The sequence below is a fragment of the Meleagris gallopavo genome, chromosome 4 (genome assembly GCF_000146605.3).
Source record: "Meleagris gallopavo isolate NT-WF06-2002-E0010 breed Aviagen turkey brand Nicholas breeding stock chromosome 4, Turkey_5.1, whole genome shotgun sequence".
Classification (NCBI taxonomy): domain Eukaryota; kingdom Metazoa; phylum Chordata; class Aves; order Galliformes; family Phasianidae; genus Meleagris; species Meleagris gallopavo.
The window spans coordinates 33,055,838-33,066,873 of NC_015014.2; the positions used below are offsets into that span (position 1 = coordinate 33,055,838).

Genomic DNA, 11,036 nt, shown 5'->3' on the forward strand with positions numbered 1-11,036 from the left:
GGTATCCTTTCACACAAAAGGTTCCACTGTAAACTAGACAGGAATTTTCACCGCCACCTACCATTCACATTAATGTCACCTCTGATATCATAACTGCCTTTTACACAGTGCACTGATATAAAAAGTGTTTTTAGGACTACATGCAGCATGCACAACCTGGCAGCTATCAGCAGAGTTCTCCCTTAGTTTGCAATGTCACTAAATATTCCTAAACATGGATAACCAGAGTCTAACAAAACAGCTTCTTTTTTAAAAAATGAAGCTTGCAATGACACAACCTCCTTTAAACAAGAAGAGAATTTTAAAACAGTTCTCAACATGCTTGAGCGTGGTTCAGGGAATTTAAAGCTGCCTTTGTCTGCCATTGTAATTACTTTCTTTCCTAAAGTGACAATCTCAGAACCACCCATGCACAATTATCTCATTGTTTTTCAGACTATCTCTAGAAGCTGCAGTAATTTATACTCTGATCACCGCATTGGAGCCTTAATTATTACTTTAGGAAAAGAAAAAAACAACAAAAGATGACAATTAAAATGGTTGTTAGCTACGCAGATATGGTTCTTCTATACAGCTGTAGGACATGGTCAAATGTGAGAGTACAGTCCTGGAAATGACTCCAGAGACACAATAATATCCAGAATGTAGCCGTGTGTTACTCCTGTCCAACAAATTATCAAGGACCAACAAAAATACAATTTTAGTCACTAATAAGTGAATCACTTCCTGATGGTTCAATACAACATATTAGCTACTGCACAATGAGATGTTGGGACCTCATCCAGAATATTATCAACCATTCCAATGGAGGTGTCTGCCAATCAAAAGGAGGTGTGCAGAGCAGAATGGATAGGATGATAAGAGGACAGGTACACTGAAAGGCATCGGTATGCTTAGTCTGGGGCCGAAGGGGGTCTGATCGCTCTCTCTAAGCTAAGCAAATGAGAAAACATCAGTCAGAGGAGAAAACAATCTAAGCTGAATGACAGCATCAGTGTAAGAACAGAAGTGTCTAAGCTAACAGTCAGTGCCATCAAGGCTGGAAGAATGTCTCTGATTGCTAAGCACAGAGACTTTAAGAACCAACTATGGAAGTAAAGACAACTGTTAAATAATTATGACATATTGTCATGGCAGTCGATAGGAGCTGATGCCTCTATGTTGCCCGTTCAAGCCCTGAGTTCCTGAAAATATATGGACAGCAATAACTGGAGTTCTTGAGTGGTTCTGAAGCTGTCTGGTCAATGCAGTGGCATTTTTGCATGACTAAATGCCAACCACCTAATAAGATAACAGAGTCAATCTCACATCCAAATGGAAACCTTCCAACCTATCAACCAAATAAAACTGCCTAAAATAAAAGCCAGCAGAGCTAGCATGTTCACCTATATAAGCTGGGCTCAAAGAAACTTCTCAAAAAAATTCAAATTTGAAACACTAACAAAAAAGGCAGAAACATACATATCACCGGTCTGCTCCTTAACTATGAACACTCCAATGGCATTATCAAAAACTGGATTGAGAATACAATGTATGTTTATCTAAATTACTTGTCAATAACCTACAGAGAAGATGAAGATTCAGTTATGTTATAGAGGAGCAGACTTTAAGTATCAGCTTCACATAAACAATACCACAATAATAATCTCTTCATCCCTTCAGTAGATTCACAGAGGTGTTGAAAACAGCTTTGGAAAGAACAAACTGTACAAAAATTCACATGAATAAGGTGAAAGAAGGGATAAAAAGTTATGGTTTCTCAAACAAAATGTCTCTACTGCTTCTAATTTCCACTTATGAACCTTAGCTGTATGTTAACAAAACTTCTGAATAAAACCTGAGATTCCCTCCACTTCAGTCCATCTAGGCTGCTCATCTAAAATGAATACAAAACATGTCCCTCAAAATAAGTGAAAAAAAAAATGACTGCACTACCTTTTATTGATGAAATTATATTTTAGACTATGTGCTAGAAGAAAATATTTTTCTATCTTATTTCCATTTTTATTTCTCAGGATTCCTGTTCTGTCAGGTGTGATTAACTGCCCCTTTTGCTAGGAGACATTTTGTACATCCATGAAAGCATGAGGGAATTTGTGTAGACACACATGCATACACCTTTAAAATCTATTCCTCCAAGCTATCCAGTTGCTGAAAGATTATAAACCGTTTATAGTGAATAAACATTTGCATACAGTAAACAAACACACCAGCTTAAACAGTGAGAGATTTTGAAATGGACAGAAATAAGTCATCCCAACTGACTGTCTGATTGACCCACCTGACAGATAAAAACAGAAGCATTTTGTAGAGTGCCAGCTTATTACACAGACTAGCCTTCTAAGTAAGACAAAATCAAAATGAGGTCCAAACACCTTCCATTTTGGAAAGCATCCTCAAAGCTGTCTAAAATCTTCAAATTTCAAGAGGCCAAGATTTAAGACACTTAGGTACCTTTTTATTTAGTGAAGGTGCGCAACTGATTTTATTTGCCTTTTACCTGTTCTACACAGCAACTTGTAATGGTCATACAACAGTATTGATAACCATTTATTATTGGCAGTATATAACAGTCATTTAAAGACATTTTACCTCCTTGCGATAAAGTATTAGGAGCAGTGGTGTTGAAAAGATTCCTAGAGGTGGCAGCACGGAAGTACCTAGCGCTCGCACAGGGCTGTTCTGTATGCTCAGTGCGAGTGAGAGTAATGAAAATGGAGCATGGGTTGGAGGAAAATAATAAATAAATAACAAGCAAGCAAACAAACAAACAAAAGGTGTATTTGGGAATGTCTATAAATACTATGCCACTAAATTAGCAAGAAGACAACTGAGGTAGGCCCCATAAGAGAACATTCCTTACTGACATCTGTTGGAAAAGCTCCTATCACTAATGTGTCTTTCAAGTAATAACCTCAAATCTGCTTCCTCAGAAGTAGCATACATACTTCACTGCAATAGGCAACAATTTTGAAGGAAATCACAGGAATCTGACTTATTTCTTAATCAGATTATTCCGCTGTTTTTATTCTCCTTTTAAATTTTGTTAAATGCATTTTTAATTTATTTCACACCACACAAAGGCATTTCTGCATTCTCAAGAGAATTCTCTAGTCTCAGGGTCATATCTCCATTGAAGGGGTTGCATAGATATGCAAAGCTAACTTCCAGCCTAACTGCAACAAAACATAACTGAACATGTTTAACTGTCATATCTACTCAATCACAGTCTCAACACGATAATGTTCTGAGGGACTGACAACTTAGTATTGATCCTCCAGTATCGTTCTCATCTGGGCAATGGGCATGGGACAGGAATCCACTTCTCCCATGGCAATGCATCTCCATAAGCTCAGACCCCTGCCAATGCACTTTCAGCCCCCAATGCACATGCTCACTAGCATATTGTTAAAATATGTGAAATCAGTTTGAAGTAAAAAGTAGACCTCAGCTAGCTTAAATGTTAAATGTTAAAAAAGTGACCTTTTACTCACAGCTGTTGCAGAAACCATGCATGAATGTTAAAGGTGGCAGTTCACAGACATCAGCTGGATCATATCCTCTGGAGCTATAAAGAAAAGCAAGATAAATACTTTAATGTTCTGAAAAGAAGTCCTGCCATATTTCATCAGTATGATATGGATGATTTTCAATTGGATTGAAGAGATTCTTTGCTGCAAGAAGCAAGGGAAAAAAAAAAAAAAAGCAGAATCTTTGTTTACCTGGGCCTGTGGTTTCTAAGCATCTACTTCTTACTACGTTCATTTTTTGACTCAAAGCGAAAATGGGAATTCACCCTTTTCTCTTTTTTTCCTGTCCAATGTGCAGATGGGGCATATTTTAATTCACTCCATCAATCCCTGCCCCCCTACGCACAAACTCACCTAGCCAATGGAAAAGAAAAAAGGGTTACTCATTAATCCATTCTTCAAAGCTTTCCAAACTGAAATGGGTGGGTTTTAATCTGCATCAAAGACCAATATATAGGTAGGTATGTGGCATACCTGAGCACAGCTCAAACTGAAGTGTTCATCTTGGATAGCACAACTTTGCTTCTAACACAACAGAACTCATCAGTATGGAGAGGAGGATTTTTTTCTGTATGCTCTTCTTCTGTTCCAGTATGGTGCTGACTGCAGCTCCACCAAAAGCAATGAAATACAAACAGCTTGCAAAGACAATTGACCAACTAAAAGATGTAGTGAAAGATAAGGTAAGCAAAGCATTTGTCCTAATTCTGAAATTATTTTCAAGTATTATGTATTGAATATATCTTTTGAGGGACATTGCTCAAATGCTAAACTTCTCTAACTTTGATTTGTTTTATTGTAGGATGTTGAATTGCTGCATACACCAGAAAACCCTGAGGTGAGACCGGTTTAACATTTCTTTCTAACTGTATCAAATGTATTTTGTATTTGTGATTTCCAGTGACAAATGGCAGATGCCTTCTTTTTCATATCTCTGACCTAGAACTCTTGGTACAAGCTAGTTTGAAAATGCTTTGATAAAAGTTCCTTATTCCTGGATTTTTCATGCCAGAAGCGTTTATATTATGCAGTCTTAATTATTAGGCTAGTGCTAGGTTAGGTTAGGTTGTGCATTCTAGCACATCCACAGACTCAAATTTCTAAGTGTTCCCTTTACGCTGTGCCACGAGCACAAAACCTGCATGACTAGCAATGCTCCTGGGGATGCAGTTTTTGGGCAGTGAAGAGCCTCCAGCTACTGTGAGCTCCAGGTGCATTGGTAATACCGCTGAACGGAGCCTTTCCCTCCCACTGGAGATAAATGTCAAGAGTGGTACTGTAAGGCTATATTACATAGCACTTCCTTTCATGCAGTCACACTGCTTTCTGTCAGACTACTTGTGAGCAAAGCGTGTGCTACCACACAGACCAGGAGACAAAGCTGCATTCTGCAAGTATTCTCTTTACATTATAACTTGTTAAAATAACTACAGCAGGTCTCTGCAAATCTCTTTTTATACTGATATTTATTTATACATTTTTAAAATGATGACATTATGTATTATTTGAAGTCAGGAACTTCTCATATGTATTAAGTTACACTAGAGTCACAGAAAGCGTGCACATATCTACATACAGGCAGGATGCGGGATTTACAGCATAATGAAATGCTAAAAATAACATCACATCTTAAAAGTTTAGAAACTCAGTGTGTTCGGCATTCTTCTAATAATCCCCAACATGCAATGAAGACCTTGTTATCAGTTATCTTAAATTTACCCATCCTGTTTGTTTATGGGTGTGGACACCTACTTCAGAAAGTAAGCAATTTTAAGCAACATGTAAAAGTAATCATCGTGCATATTAAGAAAAACACTTGCAGAATATAAAGGTGTTTACTCAGGGTTGTAAATGTTTTTTTTGCAAACTGCAAGAAGAAAGGAAAAAAACTCACCTCTTTTCACAAAGCTGTTAGCCTCCTCCTAAGATTTATGGCTGGTGCATTTTTGACTTGCAAAAAACATAGAGAAGCATGACCAAAACAGATACATTCCATTCCATCTTACTGCTAGAAACAACTGCGATGCAAAAAGTAATGCACCCAATATAACTGTTGGGTTTTTTTCACTAGCACTCTTTCTAACTCGTACTGTCAAAGTGAAAAGAGCCAGATGGTTAGCCATCATTTTACTGCAGAGTTTACTGCTACCTCTGAAACAACCAAATACACCCTGTGACTAATCGCTTCATCAGGTTGTTGCTTTTTTTTCTCTTGAAAAACACCAGGAAGGAAGACAACAGTTCATTTGCAGCACAGGGCTTTATGGGCTGACTCTGGGAGGTCCTGAGTACCTCTGTCAAAAAGTATAGGAGATAAAGAATTTAGTTATTTAGAAGGTACTAAGATCAATACAGGTTTGATCCCTGATGAAAAGCTAACGCTATTTATTAAGAGTAATTGTTAACAGTAATTATTACCAGCAATCACACTGATAAGGCTTTCATTCTGAGGAGTGAAATTTACATTTATTGCATTATCCAAATACACATATGTTATATATTCTATTATATATATATATTAAATGTCCCTCCAGTATCTGAAGGGAGGCTATAAGAATGGGGACAGGCTCATCAGCAGGGGCTGCTGTGATAGGATGTAGGGAAATGGCTCCATACCAAAAGAGGGGAGATTCTGATTGGATGTAAGGATGAAGATTTTTACTACAAGGGTAGTGAAGCACTGGAACAGGTCGTCCAGAGAGGCGGTGGATGCACTGTCCTTGAAGACACTCAAGGTCAGGCTGGATGGGGCTCTGAGCACCTGATGTAGCTGTAGGTGTCCTTGTTCACTGCAGGGGAGCTGGACTAGATGGCCTTTAAAGTTCCTTTCCAACTCAAACAATTCTATGATTCTATATGAATTATAGCACGCCAAAGTTGCAGTTACACCTTCATGTACGAAACCGGATTTAATAAAAAGTATTTCAGACAACTGCACTTTGAATATCATAGTATTACTTATATGATAACTTGCTTAAGGCAGATTTGAATTTGGCCTTCAATACGTAGGAAGAAGACAATTTTTCATTACATCAAAAATTCAGTGGTTTATCAATATTGGTTTTGAATTCCTTGAGATACCAGTGAATGGACTGAATGTTAGCCCCAATCCAATCCCACTTCATTTCCCTGTACACTCAACTGAGATTTAAAAAATAAAAAATAAAAAAAAGTAAGTGGAAGGCTAAAGATAGCAGAAGACACAAACTCAAAAGAAAAGATACTGAAGCTGAGGAAGTCTTCATACTGAGTTGATTCAAAATTGCAAGACTGGAGGGAAAATAGGATAGACGTTGTAGCTGAAGCCAATGGCACAATGCCCATTTACATCACATCAGCATGTAACTGCTGTTTGTTAGTTCAGGAAGCAAAGGTTTTTCAAGGTAATCTGTAAAGTTAGAGTCAGGTGTAGAATGTTTGTCTCTAGCACAACTATTTTACACATTTACCTAGCGCCCCTCAGACTTCACCAGCAATACACACTTTTTAATGCCTCTTCATCAAAATGCTGAACCTATCACAACATACCAAAAATGCAATCCTTGTGGTCCTCTGACTGTTGGCCTGCCTACAGCTAACTGTTAACTCAGCAAAATAAGAAAAGAAAAAGCAGCATATATGAGAAGTGCTAGTTTCTCAGCTCATCACGGATGAGGCACAAAACGTTTTCAGTTTCAGCTGGAAAATCAATCTGTTGAAAAAAGAGTGCTTTTTTTCCAGTAAGCAAGTACTGGTTACGGTAAGAAGCTTGAAACAAACACAAAAGTGTGGTTTTTAATGAAAATAAAATGTTGTATCTAACCAACATAAGATGATGCTATTAACGTTTGCTATAGACAACATACACTGAGGTTGCCTTGTCCTTGCAAAAGCAGTGGCATCTAATAAACCAGACGAGATTCAGCTTTGGTAGCTGTTGGTATGCAAAACAAAGATGACGTCTTTGGAGCCATTCTAATATGCATAATCAGCAGTTTTAAGTGTGTGTTTCTTTGAAAAATGGAAAACATGTTAGAAATGGGCTTCAGTAAACATTGCTTTTCTTTTTCTGTTGATAATAGGTTGGCTTTGGTGGTATTTTCCACAGTTGTATGCCTAGTGAGGAAAACTGCTACCACACAGGAAAGGAGATTCTGGAGAGTTGTAGCCTGTTAGTGTAATAAAAATTAATATGCAGCCACACCATGAAAGAGAAAAAGTAGGCTGCTGTCAGGATTAATATCCAAAGGGAGACTTTAGGCATGTATTTGATGAGGAAATACTTAAGCAATTATCAAAGAATGGGAAAATCAAAGGATCCTTTGTGTATCTAAAACTACATTAAAAAAAAAGTACTGTTGGATCTTGGATTCTTAATTTTGAACAAAGATCACAACTTAACACATGTGCGGTAATGTTCCTTTAAAAATTGTTCCTTCTGTTCCTGACCTAGGATGGATGCCTGTTCACAGCCATGACCTGCTTCCAGGATGGCATACTGAAATTACAGCCAAAAAACAGCCAAGTAAATGTTACATTCACCAAAACTGTGAAGATCTTGAGAAGACCCATTTTGCCAGACTCTGGAGAGGTAGTATTTTCTTCCACTGCTCAAAGTCTTGATCATTGCCCCCTATTTTCTGCAATGGACACCACCTCTAACAGTAGAATTGTAAGATCCAAACTTGTTAGAAAATCAGATCAATCTTTCATTACTTTGGAAAAAAAAAAATCAGTTTTTCTGCACTTCCAAGAGACATTCATTCCGACCCTATCAGTCAATTGCATGTATGCACTTTAATGATGACAACAATGGGATGTACAGGGCAAAGGAACAGGGAATACTGCAAAAATTGTGAATGAAAGGTGTAGTTATTATTTTCAATCCCTTTCTGAAACAGCCCATGTCTTGATTTTACTATTCATAAAAGGCTTTGATTACAATCAGCTAGATTTTTTTAGTAAGAAGTCTTTAAGTATTATTTACAATTATGATGAGATCTTTCAAAGTGGCATGTTTTGCTTCATCTTTCAGCACTGTGAGTCTTCATGTCAATCTTACGAAAGAAAAAAACCACAGGAGTTTCTGAACAGCTTTTCAAAACTGATGCAAAAGGTAATCAATTAGATTTGGATCTTCCTATCTGGTTTCTGACATTCTGTAAATAAGCACTGATACCTGTATTTTCTCCTATTCCTAACACTGCGTTTTTTTCACAGTTATTCAAGAACTGTGGATACACCAGAGCTGAAGGCTACTGAAAATCTACTATTTAAAGCAGACACTATCTTATTTAAGACAATGTGAAAAATGTAAATATTTCTCATTGCTACTTTGCTGTGCTGTGTGTGTGGTAAGTGAATGCTTCTCCCCAGAATATTAAGGAGGCTTATTTGGATGGCTAAGCATAAGAATGATGCTGATTTGAAAGTAATCCTAGCCTCATCTCACAGTGAAATTCCAACCGTAATTTCAGAAAACAAGGCTCACTTGTGGGACTTTACTATCACCTTATGCTGAACTACAAATGCACGAGATGGCTGCTAGTCTTTTTTTGCATTCATCTCAAACGAATCTCATACACAAGTGTCTGAAACATTTTAAAGAAAACAGACAAAAAGTTACCAGTATGTTTGAAGACTCGGGTTTCTACCTGGACTGATTTCCTTATCTACAACAATAATACCACACACACAATTTATTTATAAGTTTTTAGATTGTATCTTAGCTCACTATGAAAAAAATATCCTGCATGTAACTATCACAGAAAGAGTGGAAAAACATTCACAGATCATACTGTATGGTATAGGTCTGACATGCTTCCATGTTGAAACCAGGCATTTGCCCCTGGTTTCAACGGGGAAAGGTTTAACTCAAATGCTTTAAGTGGAGATGTAGAATTCTTGTAGAATTCTCTGGGGAAAAAACTCTGAGGACACAGAATTCCACCTTGACTCCTTCAAGCTAACATAAATTCATGGTTGATATGACTGGCCACTGCAAGAGATCCAGCAAATACAGTAACTGATAATATTCAGAGTGAAGCTTCTCAAAAGCCTATTTCCTTTCTCAGAATATTTTACTCTTATATCCATGTACCATAACACTATTTCTTCTGTTCACTCTTGATTCACCAGAATGCTTCAAATAGCAATTTTTTCTTTAAAACCTGTCAAGTTTTTGTTTGTGGAAACTTCACTGTACAGCTTCTGTACCTTGTACATTTCTGTGAAACTTCAGCCAGAGACAGCACTGGCTTTTTATTTTATTTTTAATAAAAGTAAGTATCGCATCACTTAGGACAAGTTTTTAGCAAGTTAATTACATACAACAATATTCTGCTTGCCATGACTCTGTACCTTGAGACTTCCATCTGTGAAGCAGCTATTAATTTACCCTCTGAAGAGATATTAGCCCCACAAAACACTGCTCTTGGAAGGCAGTGTAAAGACTGCCAGTAAAAATTAACCTTCCATCTAACTTTCTCTTTACTTAATAGAAATACAGTATAAAAAGGAAACTGGAATGGAAAATGATAAGCTTAGTTATCTCCAGAAATATTGAGAGGCACTATTAAAAATATTTCCTTTCTTACAATTGTCAGCCTATAGGAAAACTAACAGAAAAAGTCTTTTTTTTTTTTTTTTATTTTTTTTGTCTCCACAATTTTTCTGTCCTGAAATGTAAACTTTTTCAAAACATATATATGCTAAGTAAGATCCTCAGGGCAACAGTGAACAAAGTTTCCACAGTGAGTTCTCTTTTGCTTTCCATCTCCTTATTTCTGGCTGATGACAATTTTGCTTGAGATTATCTTTCTTTTATCTTTTGCTTTTATTTGTTTGAAAAACTTTTTCCTCCAAATAATGTTCCACTATATCTCAGTGTTTCTGCATTTCTGAATGAAAATTAACATTCTAAAAATGAACCGCTTCTTGTATGTATGGGGAAAGAGCTTCCTTTTTTACAAAATATAAGGTAGGCATTTTTTTCCTCATAAATCTCTTTTCCAGTAATTCAATATGTGCATTCAAATCAGTATATTACAAAACCCTGTTACAATTAATGTTGCAGAGGTGAAATGTGATTAGCATGCTTTGTTTAAGAGAACACTGTACATTATATATTTACTAGTAGTCATTATAAAAGGTTGAAAAGCAGCTTTTAACTGCTTTAACTTCTTTTTTTTTTTTTTTTAACTTAAGATGGATCTCTTAAGAGAAAAATTGCCATTTTCTTAACGGAATATCATAAGCTAACTGATTATTCCTACCTACACTGAAACAGTTCATTTTTTTGATTGTTTGTTCATTTTTGCACGCAAGGCAGCATGTAACAAACTAAGTAATGTAGCTATTTCTGTTTAGTGACTTGCCCCACTGTTTTTAATTTACGGATCACATCACAGCAAGTGTAGCGGCTAAGGTTGGTTGGTAGGTTTTCTGAATCTCAACACACTCATTTGTAAAGTAAGACCATTTCTTATATCTGCAGAATAATCTAAATGCTAAAGTCATGATTAAAAA

The 11,036-nt window shown here is 36.7% G+C and overlaps 2 protein-coding genes across 8 annotated transcripts in view; one reads left to right on the forward strand and one right to left on the reverse strand.

The window, feature by feature from the left end:
- BBS12 (Bardet-Biedl syndrome 12) overlaps nucleotides 1-7,964 on the reverse strand; it is a 55,992-nt gene extending 48,028 nt beyond the window's left edge. For 4 of the 7 annotated variants that reach the window (XM_031553083.1, XM_031553079.1, XM_031553082.1 and 1 more), the window contains exons 1-3: nucleotides 4,005-4,165; nucleotides 3,723-3,884; nucleotides 3,495-3,568 (exon numbers count right to left, since the gene is read on the reverse strand). The gene's annotated coding sequence lies outside the window, so the exon portion shown is untranslated. Of the gene's footprint in view, nucleotides 1-3,483; nucleotides 3,569-3,722; nucleotides 3,885-4,004; nucleotides 4,166-5,424 lie in introns of those variants that run through there. The other 3 variants (XM_031553078.1, XM_031553080.1, XM_031553081.1) reach the window with 3 other exon arrangements.
- IL21 (interleukin 21) lies at nucleotides 4,059-8,637 on the forward strand. Its single transcript, XM_031553271.1, has 4 exons — nucleotides 4,059-4,213; nucleotides 4,333-4,368; nucleotides 7,963-8,100; nucleotides 8,545-8,637. Exons 1-4 carry the CDS (start codon nucleotides 4,079-4,081, stop codon nucleotides 8,635-8,637), a joined length of 402 nt encoding a protein of 133 aa, XP_031409131.1. The 5' UTR covers nucleotides 4,059-4,078.
- The last annotated feature ends 2,399 nt before the right edge of the window (nucleotides 8,638-11,036 follow it).